This window comes from Mauremys mutica, chromosome 24 (assembly GCF_020497125.1).
Source record: "Mauremys mutica isolate MM-2020 ecotype Southern chromosome 24, ASM2049712v1, whole genome shotgun sequence".
Classification (NCBI taxonomy): domain Eukaryota; kingdom Metazoa; phylum Chordata; order Testudines; family Geoemydidae; genus Mauremys; species Mauremys mutica.
This window is the reverse complement of record NC_059095.1, coordinates 14858779-14885871: the sequence shown is the minus strand read 5'-3', so window position 1 is coordinate 14885871 and position 27093 is coordinate 14858779. Positions and strand designations below refer to the sequence as shown.

The window sequence follows — 27093 nt, the reverse complement described above, 5'->3', positions numbered from 1 at the left end:
CCGAGTGCACTACTCGATGGGGGAGGCCCGGTGTTACCTCTGCCAGGCGACGGGGCACGTTCGGAGGGACTGCCCTTTGGCCCGGCACGGAGGAGCGCCCGGGACCCCCGAGCCCCGGCAGGGCGCCGGCCCCGTCATCGCCGGCGCCCCTGGCTGCCCGGTGCCCAGAGCTGCCCCTCCTCCTCCTCAGCCCATCACTGCTCCCGCTCGGGCCTCAGGGGTACATCCTCCAGTGTGCCCAGACGAGCGGGAGAGCCCTGCCTCTGCTGCTTGCACTCTGGCGGGGCCTGTGGAAGAGGGTGCGGCAGGGGTACTGCCGGGCGTGGGAGGGGGCTCTCCCCAGGGGGACTCTTCCCTCTCTCCTGCTGTCCCCCCAGTGCCTCTCCCAGCCCCCGAACTGGCATCCTTGCCCCCCAACCCAACCCCTGTTGACCAGCCCGAAGACGATGCCATGGAGGCCTGGACCCGGGTACAGGGTAAGCGGGGCAAGCGGAAGGCTCGGGCTCTGCCCGGGCCACCTGAGGCGGAAGCTCCCCGCAAGACCAGAAAGGGGGCCGCGGACACCGAGCCTTCCGCCATGCCCACGGGGTTGACCCATCTGCCGATGACGGCTAGGGAAGACGTGGCAGCACCGGAGTGTTCCACCATCCCTCCTCCGCAGTCCCTCCCTGCGGAGGCCTCCGCTGAGGCCCCTCCTGTTCCCTTGCTGCCTGTGCCCCCTGCAACATCCGAGGTGAGCGTCGCCTCAGGCGCGAGTGGGGAGGACCCCGGGGTGGTGGGAGGTGAGCTCCCCTCCATCTTTGCGGAGATCGAGGCCCTGGGTCTGACCCCGGTCACCCCGGGGGAAGACGACCCTCTGCCAGCGGGCCTTGACCTGACCGACCTCACCCCAGCTTCCCCTTCCCCATGCACCACCGTCCCTCCTGCTGCGTCCGCTCCCGCCTCCAAGGGTCCCCTGGGCTCCTCAACCTGTCCAGCTGCGGACGGCACCCTGCTGATGGCCGCCGAGCCTGTTGAGGCGACAGCCGGTGCCTCGTGGCCGGGACATGAGCTACCAGAGGTGTCCCTCGGTGGTGTGGACCCAATGAGTTCCTTCCCGGGTGGGAGCCCCCCTGAGGGTTCTGCATCTCTCCGTGCCGAGGCTGCTCTACCTGCCATTGAGCCCGAGCCTGGTGTCACTGGGGACCCCCTCCCTACTCCTCACATCCCCGTGCCTGGCCGCGCGGAGCCACCTACTGACAGTCCGGCTCCCGTGGCCCAGAATCCCATCTCTGTCCCTCTCCCCGACCGTGTTCCTGACCCCGTCCCTACCCCGTCCACCTCCCACGATGTCATTGCTGCCCCTGGAGCTGTCTCCTTCCCTTTCCCGGAGGATGACTCCCAGGGAGCGGCCTTTGAGTTTCACAGTCCCGACCCACTCGGGGCTGCACTCTTCCCTCCGCCGCCCCACACTGAGCCAGGGTCCGCCCCTTGCTTGCCCGTCCCAATAGGCCACGGGGCTGCGCCAGAGGCCCCACTGGTGGATCACTGGAGGCCAGTGACCCCACCCCTCCCCCATGTGCTGAGAGAGGAGTTGCAGGAGTTCCTGGAGGACGTCCGGGGCTCCCGCAACAAGATCCCGCTTGCTCTCCAGCGCTGGGGGGACTTCCACCTGATCCTCCGGGCCGTGAGGGCCCTCATGGGGGAGGGCAAGAAGACCGGGAAGTAGGGTGCCGTGGCTTACCATCGGGTGCGCAAATTCTGTGACTCCTTGCTCACCTTCGGGGAGGGCCACGGCTTGCTGTGCGGCCCACCGGGGGCCGTGAGCACCCCTGCCGGCAAGGATCCCCCCCAGCCCTCCTCATGGCACTCGTCACCTTTGCCACACTGAACACCCGGAGCTGTAGGGTGGGTTTCCGCAGGAGCCAGGTGCTCTCCTTCCTTCGGGAGGGGGGGTACTCTGTGGTGTTCCTGCAGGAGACCCACATGGATCTGGCCGCTGAAGCTAGCTGGCGGCTGGAGTGGGGGGACGGGGTCTACTTCAGCCATCTCATGACCCATAGGGCTGGAGTGGCCACCCTGTTCTCCCCCAACCTACGGCCCGAGGTGCTGAGGGTCGCCGAGGCTGTGCCGGGCCGCCTGCTGCACCTCCGGGTCCGCATGGAGGGGCTCGTGGTCAACCTCGTCAACGTCTATGCCCCGACATCGGCCCCGGAGCGGCTGCGGTTCTATCAGCAGGTGTCCGCCTTCCTCGGCTCCTTGGACCCTCGTGAGTGCCTGGTCCTGGGCGGGGACTTTAACACTGTCCTAGAGGAGCGGGACCGCTCGGGGACCGAGCAGAGCCCGGCCGCCGTGGACGTCCTCCGGGAGATTGTCACCCATCACTCCCTGGTGGACATCTGGCGCGACCACCACGCGGACGATGTCTCCACGTTCACCTATGTCTGGGTGGAAGCCCATCGGTCGTGCCGCTCCCGGTTGGACCGCATCTATTTGTCACGTTTCCATCTTTCACGGGCCCAGTCCTCCAGCATCCAGCCGGCCCCTTTTTCGGACCACCACCTCGTCACCGTGATGGCCTCTCTCAGTGCGGAGAGGCCGGGGCCGGCCTATTGGCACTTTAACAACAGCTTGCTGGAGGATGGGGGCTTCGTGGCGTCCTTCCGGGAGTTCTGGCTGGCCTGGCGAGGGCAGCAGCATGCCTTTCCCTCGGCGCGGCGGTGGTGGGATGTGGGGAAGGCGCGCGCCCGGCTCTTCTGCCGTGACTACACCCGGGACGCCAGCTGACGGAGGGATGCGGCGATAGGGCAGTTGGAGCGGGAGGTCTTAGAGCTGGAGAGGCGTCTGGCCGCCAGCCCCGAGGATCCATCCCTTTGCGGAGCGTGCCGGGAGAAGCGGGAGGAGCTCCGGGTCCTCGAAGACCATTGGGCCCGGGGCGCCTTTGTTCGATCCCGCATCCGCCTCCTTCGGGAGATGGATCGTGGCTCCCGCTTCTTCTACGCCCTGGAGAAATGGAGGGGGGCCAAGAAGCACGTCACCTGCCTTCTGGCAGAGGACGGCACCCCCCTCACGGATCCGGCGGAGATGTGCGAGAGGGCCCGGACCTTCTACACGCGCCTTTTCTCCCCGGATCCGACCGATCCTGCCGCTTGCAGAGTGCTCTGGGACGGGCTCCCGACGGTCAGCGCGGGCGACCGGGACCGGCTAGAGCTGCCTCTCTCTCTGGCCGAGTTCTCGGAAGCCCTCCGCCGCATGCCCACCAACAAGTCTCCGGGCATGGACGGGCTGACCGTGGAGTTCTACCGCGTGTTCTGGGACGTCCTCGGCCCGGACCTGGTCGCCGTCTGGGCCGAGTCCTTGCGGAGAGGGGTCCTCCCTCTCTCGTGCAGGCGAGCCGTGCTCGCCTTACTGCCGAAGAAGGGGGACCTCCGCGACTTACGGAATTGGCGTCCCGTCTCGCTCCTCAGCACAGACTACAAGATCATAGCCAAGGCCATCTCGCTGCGGCTGGAGGCCGTGCTGGAGGACGTGATCCACCCAGACCAGACCTACACCGTCCCGGGCCGTAGCATCTTCGATAACCTGTATCTGGTCCGGGATCTCTTGGAGCTTGGGTGCACGGATGGTCTGTCGTTCACCCTCCTGTCCCTGGATCAGGAGAAGGCGTTCGACAGGGTGGACCACGGGTATCTCCTGGGCACTCTGCAAGCGTTAGGCTTCAGGTCCCAGTTTGTGGGTTTTCTCCAGGTGCTGCTTCCGCAGAGTGTCTGGTCAGGCTCAACTGGACCCTGACCGAGCCGGTCAGCTTCGGGCGGGGAGTGCGGCAGGGGTGCCCCCTCTCGGGCCAGCTGTACGCTCTGGCGATCGAGCCCTTCCTCTGTCTCCTCCGCAGGAGGTTGATGGGGTTGGTGCTTCGGGAGCCGGAACTGTGGCTGGTCCTGTCGGTGTACGCCGACGATGTGCTCCTCGTGGTCCAGGACCCGGGCGACTTGGACCACGTGTACTCGGCGGCCTCCTCCGCCCTGGTCAACTGGGTCAAGAGCCTGGTGGTCGGGGACGGGTGGCAGGCGAGCTCCCTCCCACCTGCGCTTCAGGCCATCCGGTGGAGCGTGGGTCCGCTGCTCTATCTCGGCGTTTACCTTTCTGCCACGCATCCCTCTCCGCCGGAGAACTGGCAAGGTTTGCAGGGCAGGGTGGCGGAGCGGCTCCGGAAATGGACAGGACTCCTCCGGTGCCTTTCCCTCCGAGGGAGGGCACTGGTGCTCAATCAACTGGTCCTGTCCATGCTCTGGTACCGGCTCAACACCCTGGTCCCGGCCCCGGTGTTCCTGACCGACCTCCGGAGGGTGGTTCTGGAGTTCTTTTGGCCAGGACTGCACTGGGTCCCTGCAGGGGTGCTCCACCTGCCCCTGGAGGAGGGAGGGCAGGGCCTGAAGTGCCTGCGCACTCAGGTCCACGTCTTCCGCCTCCAGGCACTGCAGAGGCTCCTTTATGGTGCGGGTAGTCCGGCGTGGAGAGCCCTGGCACACGCCTTCCTGCGCCGCTTCCGAGGGCTCCGATATGACCAGCAGCTCCTTTATCTCGATCCGAGGGGTCTTCCGCGAGACCTCTCCAGGCTGCCGGTCTTCTACCAGGACCTCCTCCAGACCTGGAAGCTGCTCTCCGCGACCAGGTCCGTGGCGGCCACTGAGGGGGCAGATCTCCTCGCGGAGCCCCTGCTACACAACCCCCAGCTCCGTGTGCAGGTGGCGGAGTCCCCCGCGGTGCGCCAGAGGTTGGTCCTGGCAGAAGCCACCAGGGTCGGAGACCTCCTGGACTACGACCGGGGAGACTGGCTGGATCCCCTGACGCTCGCTCGGCGGATGGGGCTCTCCAGACCTTGTACTCCCCGGCGCGTACTTCAGGAGGTGAAGGCCGCTTTGCCGCCCGCTGCTCGGGCTTACCTCGACCGGGTCCTGCGTGAGGGCACGCCCCGCCCACCCCCCACCCCGAGCCCTCCGGACCTCTTCATCGGGCCCCTGCCCCTTGGACCCGACCGGCCCCCCCGCCCCTTCACCGCAAGCCGGCTGCACGATCTGCAGCCGGTCCGTTTCCAAACCACGCCAAGGAAGCATCTCTACGCGCTCGTGCTCCACACCCTTCACTTCCTCGCCCTCATGTCCTGCCCCGACACCAAGTGGCGGGACCTCTTGCCACCTCTGGAGGGTGAGGAGCCCCGGTGGGCCAGCCTGTACTCCACCCTGGTCCCGAGGCCCATCGGGGATATTAGTTGGCGGCTCCTCCATGGGGCCGTGAGCACGGGCGTGTACTTGGCGTGGTTTACCCCTGTCCCAGACACCTGCCCCTTCTGCGGCGTGAGGGAGACCCTGGCGCACGTCTACGTAGAGTGCGCCAGGCTACAGCCCCTATACCGGCTCCTCACCAATATCCTATTGCGTTTCTGGCTGCATTTTTCCCCCCACCTCCTTCTCCATGCACTCCCTATCCGTGGCCCCACAAAGTCGCGGGACCTCCTGGTCAATCTCCTCCTCGCCCTGGCTAAAATGGCCATCTACGTGACCAGGGAGAGGCAGTTGGCCAATGGAGACTCCTGCGACTGTGGGGCTTGTTTCCGATCCTTAGTCCGTTCACATCTCCGGGCGGAGTTCCTCTGGGCGGCGTCCGCTGGCTCCCTTGACGCCTTCGAGGAGCAGTGGGAGCTGTCTGAGGTTCTCCGCTCGGTGTCCCCGTCAGGCTCCCTTCTTATGACCCTTTGACTGCACTCCTGTCCCTGTTCTTTTATTAGTTGTCCCCCGCAATTAGTGGGTTTCTGAGGCCCTGTGGAACCTCCCCTTAGGCTGGGGGGGGGATCCGTTAGCATGGGGCGGGCTTTGCCCGCCCCGTTTCCCGGAAACCCAATAGATACATAAGGTATCATTACAAAGCTTATAATCTACTGATTGTGATCATCCTATTTGTATGACACTCTTATGTGTGGGACTAGAAATATGAAATATAACTCTTAGGGCCTATTGTAATTATGCAAAGTGTGGGCCATTATTGGTGGTTTGGAATCTTAATGGCTCCCATCAACCAGGACAATTGACTGGGGCTCTGTTTGCAAGCAAGTCTTCCTGTGAGTCAGGCTGGGAGGAATGAAGGCTTGGGGTCTTAAGTGACATGTGATCATGTCAGGTGAACTGGAATCCATCTTTAACCTGGTGCTTTTCCAGTGAGGGGGGGTGGAAACAGACAGCGAGAGAGAGAGACAAAGGATTCCCGCCTTATGCAAAAGATATATAAAGGGGTGGAACTGGAAAAAAAGGAGAGGAGCCATCATGAAGAATCCCCTAGCTACCACCTGAGCTGGAACAAGAGCTGTACCAGGGGAAAGAATTGTGCCTAGGCCTGGAAGGTGTCCAGTCTGAGGAAAAAACTTACTGAAGCATCTCCAAGGGAGAGATTATCTGTATTCAGTTTGATTAGACATGGATTTGGGCATTTTATTTTATTTTGCTTGGTGACTTACTTTGTTCTGTCTGTTACTACTTGGAACCGCTTAAATCCTACTTTCTGTATTTAATAAAATCACTTTTTACTTATTAACTCAGAGTATGTATTAATACCTGGGGGAGCAAACAACTGTGCATATCTCTCGATCAGTGTTATAGAGAGCGAACAATTTATGAGTTTACCCTGCATAAGCTTTATACAGGGTAAAATGGATTTATTTGGGTTTAGACCCTATTGGGAGTTGGGCATCTGAGTGCTAAAGACAACCACACTTCTCTGAGCTGTTTTCAGGTAAACCTGCAGCTTTGGGGCAAGTAATTCAGACCCTGGGTCTGTGTTGGAGCAGATGGAAGTGTCTGGCTCAGCAAGACAGGGTGCTGGGGCCCCCAGCTGGCAGGGAAAGCAGGAGCAGAAGTAGTCTTGGCACATCAGTTGGCAGCTCCCAAGGGGGTTACTGTGATCCAACCCGTCACAACCTCACAGTGTATATTTTGTACAAAGATTATTACCATAGTGTGCAGGGTGTGACTAGAGGGGTGTTTAGTGCTACAGTAATACACTTAAGCTTCTGTAAGCATTTGACTTGGTACTACATGTCATTTTGATTAAAAAACTAGATTAATATAAAATTAACATGACTACATTAAATGGATTAAAAGCTGGCTAACTGATAGTACTCAAAATGTCATTTTAAATGGGGAAGCCATCATCAAACAGATGTGTTTCTAGTGCGGCCCCACAGGGATCATTAATGGCCCTACACTATTTAAGGTTTTTATTAGTGACCTGGAAGAGGACATAAAATCATCACTGATAGTCTGCGGATGACACAAACATTGGGAGAGTGTAAATACTGAAGAGGATAGATCACTGATACCGAGCGTTCTGGTTCATTTGCTAAGCTGGTGCAAGCAAACTATATGCATTTCAATCTGGTTAAACATAAAGTTCTACATCTAGGAACAAAGACTGTCGGCCATACTTTCAGGAGAGCAGACTCTACCCTGGGGAGCAGTGACACTGAAAAGGATTTGGGGGTCATGGTGGATAATCAGCTGAACATGAGCTCCCAGGGCAACACTGTGGCCCAAAGGGCTAATGCGATCCTGGGATGCACGTACACAGGAATCTCAAGTAAGAGTAGAGAGGTAATTTCACCTCTGCATTTGGCACAGGTGCTATGGCTACTGGAATCCTGTGTCCAGTGCTGGTGCCCACAATTCAAGAAGGAGCCAGAAGAATGGTTAAAGGATTAGAAAAGGTGCCTTAAAGTGACAGACTCCAGGAGCTCAATCTACTTAACAAAGAGAAATCTAAGGGGTGACTTGATTACAGTCCACAAGTACCTACCTGGGGAACTCGCATTGAATAATGGGCTCTTCAGGCTAGTAAAAAAAAGGTAATAATTGGAGATATACCAATCTCCTAGAACTGGAAGGGACCTTGAAAGGTCATCGAGTCCAGCCCTCTGCCTTCACTAGCAGGACCAATTTTTGCCCCAGATCCCTAAGTGGCCCCCTCAAGGATTGAACTCACAACCCTGGGTTTAACAGGCCAATGCTCAATGGCTGGAAGTGGAAGGGAGACAAATTCAGACTGGAAATAAAGTGTGAAGGTTTAGCAGTGAGAGTAATTAACCATTGGAACAATTTATCAAGGGTCATGGTGGATTTTCCCTCACTGACAATTTTTGAATCAAGACTGGATGCTTTTCTCAAAGGTCTGTTCTAGGAATTATTCTAGGGCAGTTCTCTGGCCTGTGCTATACAGGAGAGCAGACTTAATGATCACAATGGTCCCTTCTGGTCTTGGACTCTAGGAATCTGAGGTTACTTTCTATTTAACTGTCTGGGATAGTTTTGTATGGAGCGTCCATGGCAATGCAGCACAAAGGGACGCTTTTGAATAAATCTTGCCATCAAGCTCACGTGTAGCAAGTAGCCAAACTTTGAAATTAACCGTTCAGGGTTTCCCAAGGGCAGAAATTTGTCAGGAGAGAGGAATTGTAGAGGTTGTCCAGAAGACCTGGCAAGTTTGCCTCATTTCCTGATACAGCTGCGGGGAATGAGTGTCACTCAGGGCTTTACCCACCACTCCCCAGTGGGTAAGAGTTGAGAGAAAATTGGTGCTCCCCTCCTGGCCCCTCCCGCAGCTCCTGTCCTGCTATAAACTGAAGTTAGATGCAAACGTCAGAGGTAGCTAACATGCTTTAGGTCTCTGTTTACCTTCCTCGCTGTGTCTGGTTGTACTTGTGATTCTGGGGTATTATTTATTGCAAACAACAACCTCCCAAATGCTGAGCTGTGATTCTGAGGTATTGCAAACAACACCAACCCAAATGCATCAAACAGCCCATCATCTGGGGGAACAGATGGGGATTTAGACAAATATACACAAATGGTAGCAATTCCTTGCTGCTGGTAATAAGCATTTGATGACCAGCCCTGGCCCTATGATGGGTAGTGGGAGGGTTGAACAAGGCTTTGCTGTCTTGCTGGGATGCCCGTGTCCTGGTGTTTACTGTGCTGTAACTGCAAACAGCTGTGCTGAAAAGCTTTAATGCAGAAGAACAGGGAACAAGCTAAACCAAAAGTGTACAGGGAGATTTGCATATGTTAGATGGATTAAAATGCTTCTTAACCATCCACACTGAAATGTGAAGAAAAATACATTCCAGCGATGTATAGGGCTGCATCTCACTGTCTGGTGCCGGGAGAGGCTCCTCAGAGAGACAAGTGTCAATTTAACAGGCTTGGTTTTAGAGATCAGTTAAATGTCAATTAACAGAGACATCATGTAGTGTTGGATTCTAGCATAGGCGACACACGGGAGTCACCATCTTCCATTGCAAGGCACAGTCCTTCACTTGCTGTCTCTACTCTAAACGCACAGCAGGGCAGGCAGGAGTAAAAGTCTAAACAATGTTAAAAAGACAATTAATTAATTACAACTCCACAGGAAATTCACCCCCTGGTAAGAGGAAGGGAAGGAAAGAAAAACCACACATCACAAATGCTAGTCACCTTGCTTAATGCAGGCCCTTAGGGCCAGATTTTCAAAGGTATTTAGGTGTCTGAAGATGCAGATAGGCACCTAGGCACTTCTGGAAAGCCCACTAGGTGTCTAACTCACATTGATTTCTCTGGGAATTGGGTGCCTAGGAGCTTCTGAAAATTATTCTAGGCATCTATCTGCATCTTTAGATGCTTATATACCTTTAAAAATCTGGCCCTTCGAAACCATGGTGATGGGCATAGTGTAAGAACCAGAATAGAATAGAGACTCTCCTATGACTGTAAAAAGAACAAGGAATACTCTTGGCACCTTAGAGACTAACAAATTTATTTGAGCATAAGCTTTTGTGGGCTAAAACCCACTTCTCCTATTATTGCAATTGGTCCTAATTTGCTTAGCCTTTGAGAAAAAGAAACATTCAATCCCTTGTCCCTCCACTATCACACTGCACAGCATTATGGCCCAATCCTGCTGTTCTTCCTTCAGCAAAACTCCCATTAACTTCAGTGGGAGTAAAGCTTGCAGGATTGGGCCCCCAACAAGAGGTCTAAGACCCTGTAAAGCATGAAAAACTGCTGCAGGCTTGCAGACAGAGCAACATTCCTGAACTGCGCCATTACTGAGTGCTCCTGGGATTCGGGTCTGTCTGTCCTCCTCTCTCCACACAAGTTTGCTGTTAATTAGGCTAAGCATCATTTTGACTTCTGTAAAGCTGGCAGGGGGCTGATTAGTGGGAGAGAAAAGAACAAAGGAGACAGCAAGGACATTTCAAAGAGAGGCAGAAGAAGGGGAAAGGAGCTGCAGTCCCCCAGTCTGCCTGGGGTTTGTCAGAGAATTTCGACACCTCTGTGCATGGATCCAAGGCTTGCATCTGAACTCTGTATACAGGGTGTAAAAGGGTAACAGAGCAGGGGGCAGATGTGCTCTTAGGACAATAGAAAGCCGTCACGTCACTGTGTGCTTTGTACACAAGTTTTTAGGGCTCTGGAGTTTATCAGAACCCCATGGCCTGGAACCTGGCCTGTATTGGGCTTTCTGGGGAGATTTTTGGTATTTCCTGGCTACACAGTATTGGTATTGTCTAGTTCCTGGAAATACCCAGGGTGTGCAGAGGCATACATGAAACAAGTCAAGGGGGTGTGTGTCTGTGTGCACGTGCTTTTTATTTTTCTTTTCAAGAGAAGACATCAATAATAATTATTGAAACAAGATGGAGAGGAAACACATCCATTGTGCACTGCGAGCAAAACCAGATCATGGACTGGTGTGTGATGAAAAGAAAGATCTAATTTTAAAACCATCAAAATACTATTTTAATTAAAATTTAATAAAATGTTTTGAAATCTCAAAAATAGTTTTGGGGGATGGTGCGTGGGGGGAGGGGATGCGGCTAGTGTGACTTTTGGGTCTGATATCTCTGAGCTGGGTCACTTCCCTCCAACCCGCCCTCCCTTCCCTGATTATCCCTGATCAATTGCAATAAAACATCTGGCAGGAGAAGTCTCTTTTACTTTCTCCTTTCACTCACTTTAATATGGGGCTCTTTTTTTTCCAAAAAGAAGCAACAAGTCACCCCCAAATCAAGAGTGGATTCTTTCCCCCTGAGTCTTTTGATATGAAGTCACTGTTATTAATTTTCTTCTGCCTCCTGCTGCTCCTGCCTAAAGCTGGGACCAGCAGCCAGTCCATGGAGCTGAACTGAGTGTGATCAGCAATGAAGTGAAGCGAATGGGTCCTCAGCACACAAGGAATGGTTAGGTGATAATCATGTCTGCATTCAAATGTCTCTTGCTAAACCCAACCTCTCCCCCCTACCCCTCCTTGAAGTGAAAAACTTTTGGCTCAAGAATGCAGTAGGGTTGTTCTCCTGTTCCTCCCACTCCTCCTGCACCCCTTCTCCCGCAACAAGGCCCTCCCCTTTTCCAATCTGGATTAGGCTGTACCTTTTTTCTTTCCTTCAGGGGTGAGGGTTTTATTCCCTTCTTTTCTGCCCAGATCTCCACTAAACAAAGGAGCTCTGGGCACATCACCAGTTCCAGGACCTAAAGGTATTTAAACAGATTCAGACTAAATCCAGACTCTATAAGTGGCTAAGGGGCTGATTTCTTTCTCTTTATCTCAAAGCTAGTTTGCAATTGTTCGACTGCCTTTTTTCTATTTTTTTTTTTTGCATTTTTCCCTCTGTTTAGTTCTGACACTTAATGCCACAGATTTAAATGTCTTTCTGCTCCCCTCAAATCTGCCAATCTATTTTAGCTCAGATTTAATGATTGATTCTCTCTCTTTTTTTTTCCTTTGTCAATGTTGATTTCTTACAAAGAACGTTTAGTGGCATTTCTCAGAGCTGCAGATAATTTTTGAACTTTTTTTTAACTCTCTTCAGATGGTGTAAATTACTTTTCCATATTCTTTTAGCAGAACTGTAGTGTTAACACTTTCAAGGGTACGGGTCTGTGTATTGATCATTGTTGTGATTCTAATTTCACTGTGGTTAAAGGGGTCACTTATCTCCTCAACTGAAATCTCTGCATGAGAGCTTGGAAACCTCTTAGTGTAAAAAAATCTTTGCTTTCTGTGACCACTTTTCCATGTGTGTGTTACTTTGAAAGCTCTAAAAACTACACTCCCACCCCCCTTTGTCTAGCTGGAGATAATCATATCCTAACCTTCAGCAGACAGACATGTGTAGCAAAGGAGCAGAGTTTTGCAAGGCACTGCAGGGAGGGCAGTTTCTTTGTCTCTTCCTTTGCCTCTGCTCCCAGCCTGGTTTGCTCCTTCCCACTCTGTCTTTCTCATTCACTGCATTTCAAATATTAGAGCCTGAAAAAGCATGTCCTCAAGAGCTGAGAATTTCTGACCAGGGACACTGCTCTGGAGCTGTGAGTTTTGGAATGGTTTGAACACATTTTCTGCCTTGTCTGTGCTGCTTTTTGCCTGCTTTTGGGCTGTGCTGGGATTGGAAAGTGCTTCTGTGGGACAGCATGGGGGACATTTAGGGGCAGCTCAGGGCCCTTCTCCTCTCAGCAGGAGTGCTCAGGGCTCTGCCGCTCTCAGCAGCAGCAGCAGTCATTTTCGTTTTGGGGAGAGGGGGAACCTCTGGGAGAAGACTTGGGGTCTCAGGGTGAAAGATGCTCTCTGGCCCTCCTTCTCTGAGGAGGGCTGCAAGCCCCGGCTCTCCTGGGGACTGGCTCCCAGCTCCAGCATGCTGGAGTGAGGGGGTGGGTAACAGAGCAGCTGAATGTCTGCACATGCCAGAGTAGGGCCAGGGGAGTTGGGGAATGGGGAGCGGGGTTGGGGAAGGAATGAGCCTTGAGGGGGAGCTGGGGGCATGGGGGGGGTAAGGACAGTGATAAAACATCTCAAATTTATCACTTTGCCCCATGGCCTCTGCCGGTCAGCCACCTTGGCCCTGCCTTCTATCACATGCACCCTGAGCCCGAGCCCAGCCATACTGCCTGTCAGACCTCCACCCTCATCCCCGAGGCCAGGCCCCCCGCCCATTACTCACAGCCCTCCCCTAGCTTAGAGTCTGCGCCTTTCTCCCACTCCTGCTGCAGCTCTGCTCACTGCTGATGGACACACTGCCACTGCCGGGGCTTGCTCATCCCACCCCGTTTGCCGGAGACCCTGTGAGTTCATGGTGCCAGTCCCCAGGCAAAGCCCTGCAGGCTTGATGCTAAAGCACTGGGGTGTGTGTAGTACGTTTGGCACCAAAATAAAGCCACTCCGGAGATCTTTATGGGCCCCATGAGCCATGACCACACGAGCTGAAACCCTCCCCTCATGAGCTCCCCCCGACCACGGCCCCCAGTGACCTGATCCAGGTCCTTTCCTCCCTCCCCCCAATCACGGCCCCCAGTGACATGAGCTGAATCCCTCCCCCATGGGCTCCCCCAGACCACGGCCCCCAGTGACATGATCCCTCCAGCCCTCCCCCCAACCATGGACCCTAGTGACCTGATCCAGATCCCTTCCTCCCTCCCCCCAATCACGGCCCTCCGTGACATGAGCCAGATCCCTCCCCCCAGAGGCTCCCCCCAACCACAGCCCCCAGTGACCCCCATGGGCTCCCCCCAACCACAGCTCCCAGTGACACAAGCTGGATCCCTCCCCCAATGGGCTCTCCTGACCACGGCCCCCAGTGACACGATCCCTCCAGACCTCCCTCCAACCATGGACCCTAGTGACCTGATCCAGATCCCTTCCTCCCTCCCCCCAATCACGGCCCCCAGTGACACAAGCCAAATCCCACCCCTGACCACAGCCCCCAGTGACATGACCCGAATCCCTCCCCCCAGGCCCAGGGGTCTCCCAGTCCATGGCCCCCAGTGACACAAGCCTAATCCCTGTCCCCAGTGACCTGATCCGGATCCCTCTCCCCAGGGGCTCCCCCGACCACGGATCCGGATCCCTCCCCACACAGTGAGTGTTGCTGAGCGTCCTCTTGGTTGCTCTGCGGGCTTCCCAGGCAGCGTCCCGTCTCCTCCCCTTGGAAGGTGTCTGGGTTTAATTTTGCTTTGTTCACTGACAACAGACACACAGCAAAATGACTGTCGCAGAGTCCCTGGGACCCGGGGCCGTGGGCTGTGTCTGGGGACATGCCCGTGGTTTGGCTCCCACAGGCCACAGCACAGGTTGACACAATGATGCCAGGCAGCCAGGGCAGACGCTCTGACACTGGCCTCCTCTTTGCAGATCCCTGCCTCCTCTGAGCTACCCCCGTGGTGGTGCTACGGGACATCCAGGGCCTGCTACTGCTGCCCTCAGCACCAGCATATCAGTCGCCCCCCCCAGCCTTTCACACCAAGCCATGCCAACTTCCCCCAGGCCTGGCCCAGCTCAAAGGCTCTTCCCCTGTGACCGCATCCCCTGCACTACTTCAGCCTTGGCCAGCTCCCACGCCGGCCTGCAGTATGGCCCAAACACATGGTACTCTCTCCCTGAGCCCCCCCCAAATCCCAGCCCAGCACTAACACATCACATGTATCCTCCTCCCCCTCACCCCAGCGTAGGACCTGTCATTCAGCCCCATGCAACCCTCCCCACTCATCCCTTCTCCCCACTCTCTCACTGGGCTGAGCCCCCTCCACCCCCTGGGCTCCTTGACTCCCCTCGGCCCCCTGGGAAATAGAGAGGATTTCAGAGGGAATCCCAGGAGCTGGAAACACTGTTTTCAGGGCAGTGTACTCTCCATGCCCCTCCCACATCCCAGCCCCCACTCCTCCTGGTCTGGGAGGGCAGAGCTGGGGAATTTAGCAAGGGGGCCCAGAAACATGAGGCCAGAGCTTCCCCTGGGAAACCACTGTCCTGGAGTGCATCTGCTGTGGCATCATAGCCCTGCTTCTTGCATTGCTGCTCTGAATCCTGGAGCTGCATTCAGGGTATCGCAGGCCGGCAGCAGCCAAACCCCAGGGCATGTCTGCAATTACACTCGATGCACTAATTGGGTGCCTTTTATGTTTCCAAATGCTCTGGAAGCATTTGCTGGGCTAGAAGGACAGAGCGGAGGGAAGAGAGTATCTCTACTCCATAGAGATCCAGAGGGAGCAGCCTCTGTCCATTCCTAACTCTTGGGAAAGGAATTCTTTGGCAATGTCTTTGTGCGGTATGAGTGTGTGAGCTTGTTAGCTGGATTGTGCACAGGGAGCCAAAGTCAGTGAGATTTTATGACCTCACTCTATTAATGCTTGGGAAGGAGGGCCTGGGGTGAACGATCGTTTTAAAAATGTAAAAGCCCTTAAGAACACTTGTGTCTCCTCTGTCCTGTCTCTGCTTCTAGCCTCAGAAGGGGACCATCAGGACGGCAGCTTGGCATTCAGGGTTTGCTGCCACAGTCCATCCTCCACCAGGGCAGCAACGTCCCTCCAGCTGGAAGAGGCTTTCAGGGCAGCAGAGGGAATCAAGGAATCCTTGCCATCATGGGGTTATTATGGCTGGCCAAGTTCATGCTAGGATGTACAACACTTTTGTACATGGAACAAGCCCAGGGCCAATATGAAGGGGACTTTCAGACAGACAGATTTGCAGGCTATGAGGAAAGACAGCCAGCAAATAGAGTGAGAAGAAGAGGCCAAGACACTTTACGAGGGTACGTTTAATGTTCATTTATTTTTTATGGTACAGAACTTGGGTTATTAATGTAGCACAGAGTCTGAAGACCAGACCTGCTTTTAAAACTGCCTTTTCTGTATTATGTGTGAGGTCAGCAAAAATTCTGCCCTGCAGCCTTTTCCAAAGCTCTCCTTAGGAGAACAAGTTGATTCCACAGGGGAATTCAGTGTCTGAGGGCACAAAGAGGGCTCCGTGTGTTATCCAGTCTTGCACCTGCTGCAAACCTGAGCAGGGCACAGGAATCAGATGAGGAGAACTGATTACTCAGCTGCACTCCCTTGGGTCAGAGTGTCCCAGCAGCAGAGTATGGAGCTTTTCACGTCCAGCTCTCCAATGCCAGTCCAGACCTGGGGCTGTGTTGTCTGCAAGACCTTATCATCTGGTGGCTGCTCTGGTCTGGTGGCCTTGTGCAGCCAGTTGGTGGTTCTCAGTGGACAGGAACCCACGTCACAAAGCTCATCATGGTCATGGGCTCTTATTGGCAGGTTCATCCAAGGATCAAATGGGCCTGAAAACTGAACCCCCTGGCAGCCAGAGTGTGGGGCACCAAGTGAGGGTTGGGGCAAAGTGGCAGGCCACTGTATGGGGAGCTGGTACTGATGCCCATGCTGTAGCTGGGTTGTCAGCCTGGCACCTTCTACCATCACTACATGGACTCCAGTGTATTTTGAGTCTGCCTGTCGGGGAAAGCTTTCCTGTGTCAATGTGCAGAACTGGAGCAGCCCCCAGGCCATTCCAAAGGTAATGTCCCCCCCACGCTTGCCTGGGAAGGCTTCTCTCATGGGTTCACTTTTTCTGAATGCAGAATCTTCGGCACAGACATGGTCGCACAAGCAGCACCTGACTTGGAGAGAGCTGGAGCACAGAGGCTAGCAATGGCAGCTGAGGACCAACAGCCAAGGGTGGGCCCTGCGGTTGGCTGTACTCGTTCCTAAAGTTTAGACTTCCATGGTCACTTGCTTGTGCTGCTCTCTGATTCTGAAAAGATGGACAGCAGCTATGGCGCTGCATTTGGAGTGGGTTCATTTTTTAAAAGTAAGCCACCAAAGGCAGCCCTGAGTTGCTCATTGCCACAGAAGGGCAAGAGTGCTCTCCTCCCCTAGAAACACTCACACGTTCAGACATTTTCCAGTGCGTCCTTCAGATAACTTGTTAACACTGCTGCTGATCACCGACAAGGGAGCTGGGGAAAGGGAGAGCATGCAGGGCCATGTCTGAAAAGGAGAAAGATAGCATGGAGTCCTGGGCTAAAGTCCCTCAAGAACTCAGAAGTGGATTCCCAGGGCTATACACGAAGGATCACTGAGCCCAGGGTGATGGCTGGGTTTGCTGACACACTAGCTGCAGCATTACCATCTAACTCAGCATCTCATGGAGTGCTGTGTTGTACCTGAGAGAAAGGAGGCAACATGCTGTAGTGAGACGAGTTTTTATTTTGCCTTCATCCTGTGACCTCCGGGGACTTTACTAACATTCACCTGCCTCGCTGCACCCTGGGAGGGAAGGCATGTGTTATTATTGATTGCTTTAGGACAAAATGTTCAGAAGCACCTTGGTGATTTAGGAGCCAAGGGCCCATTTTCAAAAGTGACTTAGGAGCCTGAATCCCACTGACTTACAATGAGACTTCAGCTCCTCCCTGCTTAAGTGACTTTTGAAAATGGAACTTAGACTCCAAGTCACCTGGAGGCTTTGGAAAATGTATTGGAGGGGCTCTCTGTCATGATAGCTAGCAAACATCAAAATAAATACATTTATGCCTATTTTTCAGTGGTTTGAACTATTAAGGCCACAGTGAGTTTGTGGTAGCATCAGGGACAGAGCTGAGGGTTGTTGGCTCCCAGTCCCTTGCTGGGAGCACTGGACCACACAGCCATCTCTGTGAGTGTCTATTCCATTTTACTTAGTGATCTTTGAAGCACTCTCTGTAGTATGAGAGAGGGCCTGGTTGAGGTAAATGCCAGCTCTGTTTAGAAAAGCCTGTGGAACTGCAAATTAAGGCACTCAGACTGGGGAATCATTATTTCTTGGGTTTCAGGCAAAATGATGCAGAATATAAAGATGTAAATAGCATTTTGGCAAGCCAGAGAACATGTGGAACTTCTTCCCAAAGGCAGTTTCCAAGCTCTGCATCCAGTGACCCAAATCAAGTGTCTTGTTCCAGAGTCCCGGCTTCTTATAGAATCATAGAATCATAGAATCTCAGGGTTGGAAGGGACCTCAGGAGGTCATCTAGTCCAACCCCCTGCTCAAAGCAGGACCAAACCCAACTAAATCATCCCAGCCAGGGCTTTGTCAAGCCTGACCTTAAAAACCTCTAAGGAAGGAGATTCCACTACCTCCCTAGGGAACCCATTCCAGTGCTTCACCACCCTACTAGTGAAAAAGTTTTTCCTAATATCCAACCTAAACCTCCCCCGCTGCAACTTGAGACCATTACTCCTTGTTCTGTCATCTTCTACCACTGAGAACAGTCTAGATCCATCCTCTTTGGAACCCCCTTTCAGGTAGTTGAAAGCAGCTATCAAATCCCCCCTCATTCTTCTCTTCTGCAGACTAAACAATCCCAGTTCCCTCAGCCTCTCCTCATAAGTCATGTGCTCCAGCCCCCTAATCATTTTTGTTGCCCTCCGCTGGACTCTCTCCAATTTATCCACATCCTTCTTGTAGTGTGGGGCCCAAAACTGGACACAGTACTCCAAATGAGGCCTCACCAGTGCTGAGTAGAGGGGAATGATCACATCCCTTGATCTGCTGGAAATGCCCCTACTTATACAACCCAAAATGCCATTAGCCTTCTTGGCAACAAGGGCACACTGTTGACTCATATTCAGCTTTTCGTCCACCGTAACCCCTAGGTCCTTTTCTGCAGAACTGCTCCCCAGCCATTCGGTCCCTAGTCTGTAGCAGTGCATGGGATTCTTCCGTCCTAAGTGCAGGACTCTGCACTTGTCCTTGTTGAACCTCATCATATTTCTTTTGGCCCAATCCTCTAATTTGTCTAGGTCCCTCTGTATCCTAGCCCTACCCTCCAGCGTATCAACTACTCCTCCCAGTTTAGTGTCATCTGCAAACTTGCTAAGGGTGCAGTCCACACCATCCTCCAGATCGTTAATGAAGATATTGAATAAAACCGGCCCCAGCACCGACCCTTGGGGCACTCCACTTGATACCGGTTGCCAACTAGACATGGAACCATTGATCGCTACCCGTTGAGCCCGACCATCTAGCCAGTTTTCTATCCACTTTACCGTCCATTCATCCAGCCCAGATTTCTTTAACTTGCTGGCAAGAATACTGTGGGAGACTGTTTCAAAAGCTTTGCTAAAGTCCAGAAATAGCACATCCACTGCTTTCCCCTCATCCACAGAGCCGGTTATCTTATCATAGAAGGCAATTAGGTTAGTCAGGCATGACTTGCCCTTGGTGAATCCATGCTGACTGTTCCTGATCACTTTCCCCTCCTTTAAGTGGTTCAGGATTGATTCCTTGAGGACCTGTTCCATGATTTTTCCAGGGACTGAGGTGAGACTGACTGGCCTGTAGTTCCCTGGATCTTCCTTCTTCCCTTTTTAAAAGATGGGCACTACATTAGCTTTTTTCCAGTCATCCGGGACCTCCCCCGATCGCCATGATTTTTCAAAGATAATGGCCTGTGGCTCTGCAATCTCATCGGCCAACTCCTTTAGCACCCTCGGATGCAGCGCATCCGGCCCCATGGACTTGTGCTCGTCCAGCTTTCCTAAATAGTCCCGAACTACTTCTTTCTCCACAGAGAGCTGATCACCTCCTCCCCATACCGTGCTGCAGAGTGCAGCTGTCTGGGAGCTGACCTTGTCTGTGAAGACAGAGGCAAAAAAAGCATTGAGTACACTAGCTTTCTCCACATCCTCTGTCACTAGGTTCCCTCCCTCATTCAGCAAGGGGCCCACACTTTCCTTGACTTTCTTCCTGTTGCTAACATACCTGAAGAAACCCTTCTTGTTACTCCTAACATCTCCGGCTAGCTGCAACTCCAAGTGTGATTTGGCCTTCCTGATTTCACACCTGCATGCCTGAACAATACTTTTATACTCCTCCCTGGTTATTTGTCCAATCTTCCACTTCTTGTAAGCTGTTCTTTTGTGTTTAAGATGAGCAAGGATTTCACTGTTAAGCCAAGCTGGTCGCCTGCCATATTTACTTTTCTTCCTACACATCGGGATGGTTTGTTCCTGCAACCTCAATAAGGTTTCTTTGAAATACAGCCAGCTTTCCTCGACTCCTTTCCCCGTCATATTATTCTCCCAGTTCCCTGAGGGAGTCGAAGTCTGCTTTTCTGAAGTCCAGGGTCTCTGTTCTACTGATTTCCATTTTTTCCTTGTGTCAGGATCCTGAACTCGACCATCTCATGGTCACTGCCTCCCAGGTTCCCATCCACTATTGCTTCCTCTACTATTTCTTCCCTGTTTGTGAGCAACAGGTCAAGAAGAGCTTTTCCCCTTCAGAATGTCCAGCCTTCTGACAGTCCAAGTCTTTAAGGTCATTTGTCTTTGCCAGTTTCATCAGAAGCATAGCTCCAAAACTGTCTGAGATCAGAAATGGACTAGAAAGCATCACCTCACTGGGTCTGGCAAATGGTTAGCGGTACCACTGTATGGGATTACATAGCTAAAGTAGGACTGTACCAAAAGAGACCATCTATTTCAGAGTCCCATCTCCTACAATGGCCTCTTCCAGATTCTTCATAAGAAAGTGTCACCCCCAACACCTTCATTCTGTACCAGACAAATGCGCAACACTACAGCATGGGGGGAAATCTCTTCCTGACTCAGCTTTTGACCAATATATACCCTGAAGCATCAGGATTGATAACTGTTGCCATTTCTAACTGCAGATGCTGTTCTTATTCAGAAGAATCAAATCTAGTTCTGAGTCATACTGATAACATAAGAACATAAGAATGGCCATACTGGGTCAGACCAATGGTCCATCCAGCCCAGTATCGTATCTCCTGACAGTGGCCAATGCCAGGTGCTTCAGAGGGAGTGAAGAGAACAGGCAATCATCCAGTGATCCATCCCCTGTCATCCACTCCCAGCTTCTGGAAAACAGAGGCTAGGGACACCCAGAGCATGGGGTTGCATCCCTGACCATCTTGGCTAATAGCCATTGACGGACCTATCATCCATGAATTTATCTAGTCCTTTTTTCAATTCAGTTACAGTTTTGGCCTTCACAACATCCCCTGGGAACAAATTCCAGAGGTTGACTGCATTGTGTGAAGAAATACTTTGGTTTGTTTTAAACCCGCTGCCTATTAATTTAATCTCATGATCCCTGGCTCTTGTGTTATGTGAAGGAGCAAATAACACTTCCTTAGTCACTTTCTCCACATCGTTCACAATTTTATAGACCTCTATTATATCCCTCCCTTAGACATCTCTTTTCCAAGCTGAAAAGTCACAGTCTTTTTAATCTCTCCTCATACAGAAGATGTCCCATACCATTAATCACTTCTGTTGCCTTTGTCCATATCTTTTCCAATTCTAACATAGCTTTTTTGAGATGGGGTGACAAGAACTGCACGCAGTATTCAAGGTGTGGGCATACCATGGATTTATACAGAGGCAATATGATATTTTCAGTCTTATTATCTATCTCTTTCCTAATGGTTCCCAACATTCTGATCACTTTTTTGACTGCCGCTGCACATTGAGTTGATGTTTTCAGAGAACTATTCACAGTGGCTCCAAGATCTCTTTCTTGAGTGGTAACAGCTAATTTAGACCCTGTCATTGTATATGTCTAGTTGGGATTAGGTTTTCCAGTGTGCATCACTGTGCATTTGTCAACATTTCATTTGCCATTTTGTTGCCCAGTCGCCCAGTTTAGTGAGATCCCTTTGCAGCTCTTTGCTGTGTAAGGGCTGGTCTTCACCCAAACCTGCACCAAAACAATGAAATGAATGAATGAAAAGTTATTTAGTTTAGTTATTTTGGTGCAAGGGGGCCTGCAGACCAGCCCTTAGGGCAAGGGGACAGACATTTGAGGGTCTTCAAGTGCTTTTTATGGGGTAGGATAAAATAGGGCATGTGACTAGCCTCTTCTATACCATTACTCTCATTTGTTCTTGAGGGGAATGATGACATCCCTCGATCTGCTGGCAATGCCCCTACTTATACAACCCAAAATGCTGTTAGCCTTCTTGGCAACAAGGTTCACACTGTTGACTCATATCCAGGTTCTCGTCCACTGTAACCCCTAGGTCCTTTTCTGCAGAACTGCTTCCTAGCCCCTCAGTCCCTAGTCTGTAGCAGTGCATGGGATTCTTCCATCCTAAGTGCAGGACTCAGCACTTGTCCTTGTTGAACCTCATCAGATTTCTTTTGGCCCAATCCTCTAATTTGTCTAGGTCCCTCTGTATCCTATCTCTACCCTCCAGTGTATCTACCACTCCTCCCAGTTTAGTGTCATCTGCAAACTTTCTGAGGGTGCAGTCCACGCCATCCTCCAGATCAGGGGTTGGCAACCTTTCGGAAGTGCTGTGCCGAGTCTTCATTTATTCACTCTAATTTAAGGTTTCGCATGCCAGTAATACATTTTAACATTTTTAGAAGGTCTCTTTCTATAAGTCTATAATATATAACTAAACTATTATTGTATGTAAAGTAAACAAGGTTTTAAAAATGTTTAAGAAGCTTCATTTAAAGCTAAATTAAAATGCAGAGCCCCCCAGACCAGTGGCCAGGACCCGGGCCATGTGAGTGCCACTGAAAATCAGCTCGTGTGCTGCCTTCAGCATCTGTGCCATAGGTTGCCTACCCCTGCTCCAGATCATTAGTGAATCATTATAGTCCCTATAACACAATAAAGTGTGCAGGCCCATTCTGTTTACTCTCTCCTGTTATGGAAGTCACCTGCCCAGGGCTGGTTGGAAAACGGAGAAAATGCAGAAAATTTTGTTTGTTTGTTTTTTTTCAAAAATTTTAATACCAAAAATTTTGGCTGAAAAATTAAATATTTTGATTCAGCTATGGTGCATCATGGGAGATGTAGTCCTGCTGAGGAGCCCAGCCCATTAAGGAGTGTGGGGTCAAGAGGAAACTGACTTTCAACCCCCATGAGACACTACAGCAAAATATTTTGTTTTTCATCCAAAAATATTTCAGTTTTCAGGCCTTTAGTTTTTTTTATGAAAATTCAGAATTTCCCATGGAAAGCTGATACTTGCCAGAAAAAAAACCACTTTTTTGTAAGGAAACAATTCATCAATGGAAAAATTTTGACCAGTGCTGGTCCTGCACCATTAGAGCACTCTAACCATTTTGCTTGTAATGAATTTTATAAACAATATTTTCCCTTGGGAGGAGGGAGGGATAGCTCAGTGGTTTGAGATTGGCCTGCTAAACACAGGGTTGTGAGTTCAATCCTTAAGGGGGCCACTTAGGGATCTGGGGCAAAAATTGGTCCTGCTAGTGAAGGCAGGGAGCTGGACTCAATGACCTTTCAAGGTCCCTTCCAGTTCTAGGAGATTGGTATATCTCCAATTATTACCTTACCTTTTACCCTTTTTACATTACATTTCACACCTTCAATCCTGAAGGATCGCAAAGCATTTTGTAAAGTTAACACACTGTTCGCAGGGGTTCACTTCATCCATCATGGAAATGCTGCTACCTCTGCAATGGAACACAACAAGGGTAACAGTACACAGTGACAGTACAGGACACAAAGTGAAGCAACATACCTTATCCCAGGGAGTTTAGGGAAACAGGATGTCATTACTTTTATCCTGGATTGGCAGGGAGAGGGACTAGATAACTTAATAGCTCTTCTCCATCTCTGACTTTTCTGAGTTGGAATTTGAGCATGATACAGGGATTCTACCCCAATTCCTCAGAAAAGTGCCCTGGGATTGTTAATGACCCCAGGATTGCACGTCAGTGGAAGAACAGTACAGTACCTCCCATGCAGCACAGTGGCCTTAGCAACATGCTGGAATGTTAACTGCAGGTGGGACTTCCGAAGGCTCTGGAAGGTGCCCAACACTCATTAGCTTTTTAGGTTCCTATCTCCCATAGGCTCTTTCAGAAATCCCCCCGTACATGTTCATGCACAGGGAAGAGCTCTGCCTACTGGCTCCCCAGCTCTACTTCCTGCAGCCCAATGACTTCCCCTTGGAGGTCTCCCATAAAAGCCCTGATGCAGCCCAGTACATCTTAGCGTGCATGCTGTGATGCGGATTACACATCACAAGGTCGTGTGGCTGCTGTCTCCATTCCTGATCTGCTCTCCCTTAGTACCAAGTCACTTTGGTGTGTGCACTCAGGAACTCGGTGCCAGTACAACTACACAGGACTCTTCTGTGTCATAGGATTTAATGCAAGACGCATCTCTCTTATTATTCCCCCTCTGAGCCATGCTAGTCCTCAATGCCCAGCTCTATATTCAACAGGGAATAGCTAAAAACAACTGAATCTAGAGTAGCTACATGAGAGGAGTCAGGGTGATTAGGGAATAGGGGGCATGGCTGCAGAAATGCAGGAAAGGAGACGACTTATATTTCTCCTGGCAATGCAATATCGTGCGCTGTGCCCCCTCACGACTCTGCTTCACAAAGTTCCTCTCGCACAAGGAAAGACTCAGCAAAATAAATGAGCCCCTGATTCACAAATTACTTTGCAATACTAGCTAATAAAGCAAAGTGGCACAATCTGTCATAAAATTCATTACTGTAGAAGACAATTTAATATGACTAACTCCTTCAGGAACAGCACGTGACAAATCCATTTGTGATGCAGGATCTTAAAAGGATTATTGCGTTAACGAACTATTTAATGGTTTTCAACAGCAAGAATGGGTTTAACAAGGGGGGAAGAAAGGGTCATTAGAGCGTCTGCAGCCCAGCTGAGCCCTGCACTGGAAAAGCTCTTTCCTGTGAGCTAATGGCTGCTTATTTTCACCTATCAGAATGAAGGATCGGCTACAGCCTTAATTCGAGAACTACTGAGTATGCCATCAGGGCCTGCAATCAGTGACACCTGATGAAGGGAAGGGGCCATTTGGAGAGAAAAAACATTTCTCAGAGCTCTGGATTCCTTCTGAGGGAAGAGGGAAGAAGGGTTCTTTACAGAAGGGTGCCACAGTGCCAAGGAAGCCGATGGAGAGAACCAGTCTGGGGGCACTGGCAAAGCTGGCCTGTTCAGGTGACACTCAGAGACAGGCAGCACACAGCCATGCACGAGGGTCAGGGTGTGCCTGACTCCGAGCAGCACAGGCTGGAGCCCACCTGGCGAGTGCATAAACTGCTGCCCTACCCAATTTCTATTGGCACCTTCTGAGTCACCTCAGAAGGGCAGGAATGGGAGTGACGGGACTGCAAAGTGAAAGTGTAGCGAGGGTCACCCGCGGCTGCCAGGCCTCCTGACCTCGATTCTGCCCCAGGCCCAGCACCGCTCCGACATACTGTGGAGGGGCAGCCAAAGGGAGATGGTTGCAGCTCTTTGATGTAGGGCTGCTTGGCCCCCGCACAAGGCACAACAGGAGGGGTCGTGGTGCTAGCAGAGACGTGGGCATAGCGGGGTTCACCTCCATCATGCCACCAGCTCACCCCGGTGCATTCCAAGTCCCCCCAGTACCCTTCTTACACTGCTGTGAGTGGCTGGTATCAGACATGCTTATGCCATCTTTGCCAGCTCCATACCAGTGGCTCTCTGGCCGGTTCAAGGCCCATGTGCACGTAAATGCAAACAGCACAAAGTGGCCTTAGCAGAGCCAAGAATCTGAGCCCTTGAGCTTGAAAAAAATCCTTGTGCACAAAGGCAACGTGATTGGTTAGGATCCCTACTCCTCCAGTGGAAGCCAAAGTGCATTCTTACTATTGCCTGCCCATGGCTACGTACGGGGGAGGCAGGGATGCAATCTGGGCAGTTTAAAGGAATCTGGGCTGTTGTAAAATGGGAAACATTGCCCTCTGCGCACCTTTAGGTCCTGTTCCCACCTCCCTCACTTCCCCTCCGTGCACCGCAGTCCTATTCAGAAAACAGGGATAATGCTGTTTCCCTGCATCCCAGATGTGGTCAGAGACTTGTTCAATGCAGGTAAAACCCAGTGAGAGGGACAGACTAGTGCTATCACTATGTAACTTGTCAGTCTCAAAATGTGATTGCAAATGGGGAATGTTGGGTGTGTTCTCAGTGGGGTCCAGCAGGGATCGTTTTTGGACATCTGCTATTTAACATTTTTATTAATGACCTGGAAGAAAACATAAAATCATCACTGGTAAAGTCTGCAGATGGCACAAAAACTGGAGGAGTGGTAAATACTGAAGAGGATAGGTTTCTGATACAGAGCGATATGGATCATTTGGTAAACTGGGTGCAAGCAAACACTATATATTTTAATAAAGTTAAATATAAATATATACATTTGAGAGCAAAGAATGTCGGTCATACTTACACAACAGGGGACTCTGTGCTGGGAAGCAGACACTCTGGAAGAGATTTGGGGGTTGTGGTGGCTAATCAGCTGAACATGAGCTGCCACTGCAACACTATGCCCAAAAGGGCGAATGTGATCCTTGCATGCATGTACAGGGGCATCTCGAATAAGAGTAGAGAGGTTATTTAACCTCTGTATTTGGCACTGGTGTGACTGCTGTGTCCAGTTCTGGTGCCTGCAATGCAAGAAAGATGTTGATAAATTGGAGAAGGTTGAGAGAAGAGCCACAAGAATGCTTAAAAGATTAGAAAACCTGCATTACAGTGATAGACTCATGGAGCTCTAAGGGTTAAGGGTGACTTGATTACAATCTATAAGTACCTACAAATATTTGATAATGGGCTCTTCAGTCTAGCAGAAAAGGTGTAACTTGATCCAGTGGCTGGAAGCTGAAGCTAGACAAATTCAGACTGCAAATAAGGTGTAAAGTTTTAACAGTGAGAGTAATTAACCATTGGGACAATTTACCGAAGTTCATTGTCGATTCTCTATCACTTACAATATTTAAATCACGAACGGCTGGGGTTTTCTCTAGTTCAAACAGGAATTGTTTGGGGGAAGTTCTCTGGCCTGTGCTATACAGGTCAGAGAGATGATCACAATGGTCCCTTCTGGCCCTGGAATCTATTAAACTGGTTGAACAGCAGCAAATGCCTCTTGCAGTTTCCTAGTGTTCACTCCTCTCAGTAGCCAATGTTTACTACTAACCCTCCTCAATGGCTTGCTGCCTGATGGAGGCCAGCATAGAAGCATTAGCATCCCACTTGGGCAAGACTCATGACTCACTGAGCCCAAATGACAGTTACTGTTATATGTATGCAGGCACTTTGTATTTATTTGAAACATGCATACTTGCTTGCATCAGATTCCCGACACAGAAACAGGAATCCAAGCTTCTTTTCCAGCAAAGGGCTGCAAGAGAGGGTCAAAAGTTTAATGATTCTTGGGCTGATCCTGCTCCATTGAAGTCAAGGGCAGAACTTCCATTATCTTCATTCAAACAAGGACCAAACC

The 27093-nt window shown here is 51.5% G+C and overlaps 1 protein-coding gene across 1 annotated transcript in view; it reads left to right on the top strand.

Moving 5' to 3' along the window:
* The window catches only part of FBN3 (fibrillin 3), a 320779-nt gene that overhangs the window by 33519 nt on the left and 260167 nt on the right, over positions 1-27093 (top strand). The window contains exon 2 of the mRNA XM_044998744.1: positions 15266-15574. Within this exon, the coding sequence (XP_044854679.1) occupies positions 15266-15574 (309 nt within the window). The remainder of the gene's footprint in view (positions 1-15265; positions 15575-27093) is intronic.